This window comes from Limulus polyphemus, unplaced genomic scaffold, assembly GCF_000517525.1.
Source record: "Limulus polyphemus unplaced genomic scaffold, Limulus_polyphemus-2.1.2 Scaffold1411, whole genome shotgun sequence".
Taxonomy (NCBI): domain Eukaryota; kingdom Metazoa; phylum Arthropoda; class Merostomata; order Xiphosura; family Limulidae; genus Limulus; species Limulus polyphemus.
The window spans coordinates 151,270-156,451 of NW_013667021.1; the positions used below are offsets into that span (position 1 = coordinate 151,270).

At 36.2% G+C, this 5,182-nt stretch overlaps 1 protein-coding gene across 1 annotated transcript in view; it reads right to left on the reverse strand.

Moving 5' to 3' along the window:
* Positions 1 to 5,182, reverse strand: part of LOC106463450 (neurogenic protein big brain-like) — a 47,824-nt gene that overhangs the window by 11,714 nt on the left and 30,928 nt on the right. Inside the window, exon 2 of the mRNA XM_022390941.1 lies at positions 4,431 to 4,635. Within this exon, the coding sequence (XP_022246649.1) occupies positions 4,431 to 4,635 (205 nt within the window). The remainder of the gene's footprint in view (positions 1 to 4,430; positions 4,636 to 5,182) is intronic.

The window sequence follows — 5,182 nt, forward strand, 5'->3', positions numbered from 1 at the left end:
AATTCAATGTATAACAAATGGAATGAGCACTTCGATCTAAAACTGTAATATGGTTGACAGAATTTGCTAAGCAAAAATGATATATAATCATTATTCTAACTTAACAAAAGACAATTTAACAAAGATAAGATTCAAAGAGAAATATTTGCTAGAAGTTATAATTTTGTATAGATCTAATTGTTAAACCTAAGAAACCAAGACAGTTTGTTTTAAATTTCATGCAAAGCTACACGAGGGCTATCTGCGCTAGCCGTCCCTAATTTAGCAGTGTAAGACTAGAGAAAAGGCAGCTAGTCATCACCACCAACTCTTGGGCTACTCTTTTACCAACGAATAGTGGGATTGACCGTCAAATTATAACGTCCCCATGGCTGAAAGGGCGAGCATGTTTGGCAGGTTTTGCGACCCTCAGATTGCGAGTCGAGTGCCTTAACCACCTAACCATCTCTTATAACTCGCCCACACCTTAAAGTGTAGTATCGCATATCGCATGGATTCGAACCCGACTTCCCGAAATCCAGAGCTCTAACGCAGAGTCAACCCACGTCTAAATTGGATTGTTACAAGCCAATTTTCAATCTAATTTAGGATAATTTTGTGTTTAGTCTTATTAACAAGATTAGGGGGAGGTAGATTAATATTACACATCTTGTTGTTGTTTTTTTAATAAGCAAGTGCAATAATTCAGACTTTCAACTTTTATATGAACATACACGAAGTTAACCACTTGTCATCTGGAACCTTAAGATTCGGTGATAAAGTCCTGAAAATTTACAATCTTATATTTTTCTATTAACATTACATCATAGCCTAAAATTGTTTTAAAATACTTTTGAAAAAATATAAAAAAATCTCCTCAACTTTGTATAACATTTATCTAATACGCTTCTATTCTTCATAAAACTTCCTCGACTTTGTATAACACTTATTTAATACGCTTCTATTCTTCATAAAACTTCCTCGACTTTGTATAACACTTATTTAATACGCTTCCATTCTTCATAATATTTCCTCGACTTGGTATAACATTTATTTAATACGCTTCCATTCTTCAAAAACTTCCTCGACTTTGTATAACATTTATTTAATACGCTTCCATTCTTCAAAAAACTTCTCAACTTTGAGGTAAACGACAATAAAAACTGGGCTGGCTATTCTGCAATACATCATACACAATATTAATAACCACTACCACACGATTGGATTGGATTGTTATTGGCGTAATTACCACCACTCCAACTCGGGAGGATCCCTAATTCATATCCTCTAATTCAATGACTTAAACATTCCAACTAGGAACGTTGTTTCTGCCATATAAAAGATACAACAATATCATTAGTTCTACAGAAGATCAGCTACCTAGAGGTATATAACAAGATTTTCTCGGTCTCTAGAGTAAAGTTAAACCAAACAATGGCCTAATTGGACCGAAGAAAAGAACTCGGTCGATTTTAGTGTTTCCAATAAGCACAGATGATTCCTTTCAGTTATACAAGTGGTAGACCTCCAAACGTGTACTCTTGTTATATATTGGTTGAAAGAGTATATATGTATTTCGGCGCCCTCCTGAACTCAGAAATATTAACGCCGCCCTACGGGCGGCTATTTGTGCTGGTAATTACTAACTGTAGTATTTATATCTCATTGGAAAAAAAAAGTTAACGTTTCTATAAAAAATATTTTTTCTGGGAAGTACTGAACAGAAAACTGTTCGGATTGTGCTCTTTAGTCATCCACAACTCATTGCATCAAAAATCTTCAATGTACAGAGCTCAAAATTGTCATAAGTTTTACCTATATAAACTGCAGTGTTTTTATACATTAAAAGTCGTTATTTTTAAGAACTCCAGTTTCTCAGTACTACATTTAAAAATTACACGAATAAAGATATAATCAAACCCTCACGTACAGTCCTCGTGAAAGTCGTATTCTTGTTGTGAGGGGAGTACTTTTATTTCAAATTGTGTTCTATTATAAAGAAATGGTTGTTGCACAAACCACAGTTATTTTTATAATTGGCTGAATCTTGAATACCCAAAGTTCGAAATTTGTTATGGATTTTTTTTGTTTGTTTGTGATGCTATTCAATAGATAGCGTAGGAGTTTTGGTTACATAGATAGATATTGACATACACACTACGTCCATTATAGTAAGATGCACGTTTATTAAAAGGCTCGGTTTCGAAAAGGTCATTTAGTATAATATACACCACTCTTCGTGACACCCGTGTGTTTAAGCCTCAACTTTGTTTTAAGCCTATATAAGACCGTGCAACTAAAAATAAGAAAGAATGATAACACGTCGTGGAATTCAAACTTAAGTAGAATAAATGGTACACAGGTTACGATTCGGTCGGTTAGACCCCTCATCACGGGATCAATTTTTGAAGGTTTTATGTTTGAAAGTTTAATACGTATGATAACTCTAAATGGGGGGAACATTTTTTTTTTCGAAACAACGGATAGACAGACGTATGGATGTTCTATTCTCAGTCTAACGCTTTTGTTATTCTTGGTTTTGAAGAAAGCATGGGCGTCCGCAGAAATTTTTCCAGGGAAGGGCAAAGTTTTCCGGGGGTGGAAGGGGGAGAGTAGTGTGAAATTGCGAATTGAATTAAAAAATTCATATACATCTAGTGAATGAATAAAGAAAGAATTATGTTTCTCACTTTCCGCCCCCCCCCGCGGACGCCCATGGAAGAGGTACCAGAAATAGTACGTTTTTCGTAGTGAGATAAATTGGATCCCCAATCCCCAATCCTAAATTCCAGAGGATTTCCTGGAAAATAAAATCTATCAACTGGATGCGAGATATGAACCCCCTTATAAGCCTCCAGGCTTACCACTGAGCCATCAAAAGGGCATAGGGGAAGAGACTGTTTGTTTTTAGGGCAAAGCCACGTTGGGCTATCTGATGTGTACACTGTGGGGGAATAGAACCCCAGATTTGAACGTTGTAAGTCCGTAAAATTACCGCTGCCTCACCAGACACGGAGGGGCAGGGGGCGAGAGATGCTCTCATAAGTTAAAGAGAAAATAACGTTATTTTCAGAATGACTGGCTATTTTAAAGGGATCTTCCTTATTAAAAAATATATTTATAGAGTTTAACTGGTATAATATTCTAAAGCAAATTCATGTTTAGAATGTGACCGGAGGTTTGTTTACTAATATCACAATGTAATATAATAAACTACATGCAAATACTGTTTATTTTATATAATATATACAACTCTTAAACAGAAAGATAAGAAATTAGGTTTAAATTTTCATGATTTTTTTTTAACGCTAGGATATTTTTAACGCTACTACTTAATGGTCTCCCGCATGATGTGTAGATTTTGCCTTTGTACTGAAATCAACACTGACGAAGTTGTATCGAACCTACAGCCTTAAAGGTATCCCGTTTCAAGCACGTGCAAGAAATACCAATTCACCCGTTACTAACAGGAGCACGTGGCTGAAATCACTACCCAAATCATGTTCTGTTTGTTTTTCGGAATTTTCTGGCAAAGATACACGAGAGCCATCTGCATACATCAGTCCCTAATTTTGAACTTAGACGATTTGTTTGTTGAATTTTGCATAAAGCTACTCGAGGGCTATCTGCGTTAGCTGTACCTAATTTTGAAAGGATGGACATGATGGATGGCAAATACTCAAAACCGCCCACAGCCAGCTCTTGTCTGACTCTATAGTAAGATTTGACCGTCACTGTTATAACGAATCCACGGCCCAAAAGTGCGAAGTGCAACATTTAGGCATCGGAACTCGAACAATAAACCCTCAGGTTCACAGCCTGGGCACGTTAGCCAATAGGCCACGCCCGGCCCCAGAAAAGTAGTAATTATACAACGAGATTTTAACGCAGAGAAGTCATCGTTTTCATTCATAATTTTGTTTTGGTAAGAAAAATAAAAGTAAGGGGCGTTTACCAACATACCCCAAGTCAGCAATCGACTCGCTATCTACCTCACTGCAAATGAACAACTTACTTGTGTTTTTACATTATTACAATAGTCTTCCACAAGTGTCTAGAAAATTCGAGACGTGTCACGTCAGATCTAGACACTCAGGACATTTCAAAGGGTCACACATCATCACTACGTCACTCCTTCTAGCAAACAATACAAAACGTCTACATTTAAATCTTCACAACAAGAGTACGTAAACCTTAAACATTTATTCTGATAACTTACATGCATGAAATCAGAGCCGAAGAGTTTATTTAATTTTTAGTTCTATTCTCACAGCTTTAAATGAATGAGATTAATTTAGTTTACAGATAAACAGACGAAATTTTGTTGTTTGTAATTAAGCACAAGGCTACACAAAGCTACACCACGGTTTCTAGCGTTGTAAGTCCGCAGACATACCACTGTGCCACTAGGGGGCGCAGATAAACAGAAAATACATGTAAAAAAAACTTACCCCGATTAATGAGGCAGTTAGGTAAGCAATTCCAATGGCAACAGCATTACTTCCCAGCGTTCTTCTGTTTGGGTCCATTGTTGCAAACACAGTGAAGACAATGACAAACGTTAGAACGAATTCAATTCCAAATGCTTGCCAGGCTCCAAGATCACTGTGAACCAGGGTGCACCCCAATGTCTCCTGGTAACCAGGGATCGTTACACTATACAGAAATAGAAGAGGTTAGGCGGTTTGTATTTTGTTCTCCACTTCATAAAGGACAGAAAGTAACTAGGCTTACATAAATCTAGAAACGCAAGATAAAAAAAAAACGCGATACAACAACTTTATCAAAACGGAATGAAAAGGAGATCTGTAACATGTAAAATAGTTTATATGTCAAAAACAATAGAAAAGTAGTGTTGTGGAAGTATTGTTAACACAATTAAATAAAAAAACGTAACTTGAAAAGCATAAAATTATCTCCTCCAAATTGAACTGGACCTCCCTTGAACTTAGACTTCGATATTAAACAATTTTCGGAATGCTAAGTTTATTTATTATTTATTTTATAATGATGATGAAATTAATATAACTCAAAAATATTACAAAGAGACTTTGAATTTTTCCATTATCAGTTCTTCTCATTAAAACTCATAACGGGTAATGATGCGGCCATATTGTTGCGTCAGCGAGGTCACGTGACTAGTGTCACGCCACGTTTCTAGAAGTATCTTGTTCCTTCGTGAACGCCTTAGCATTTACTAGAT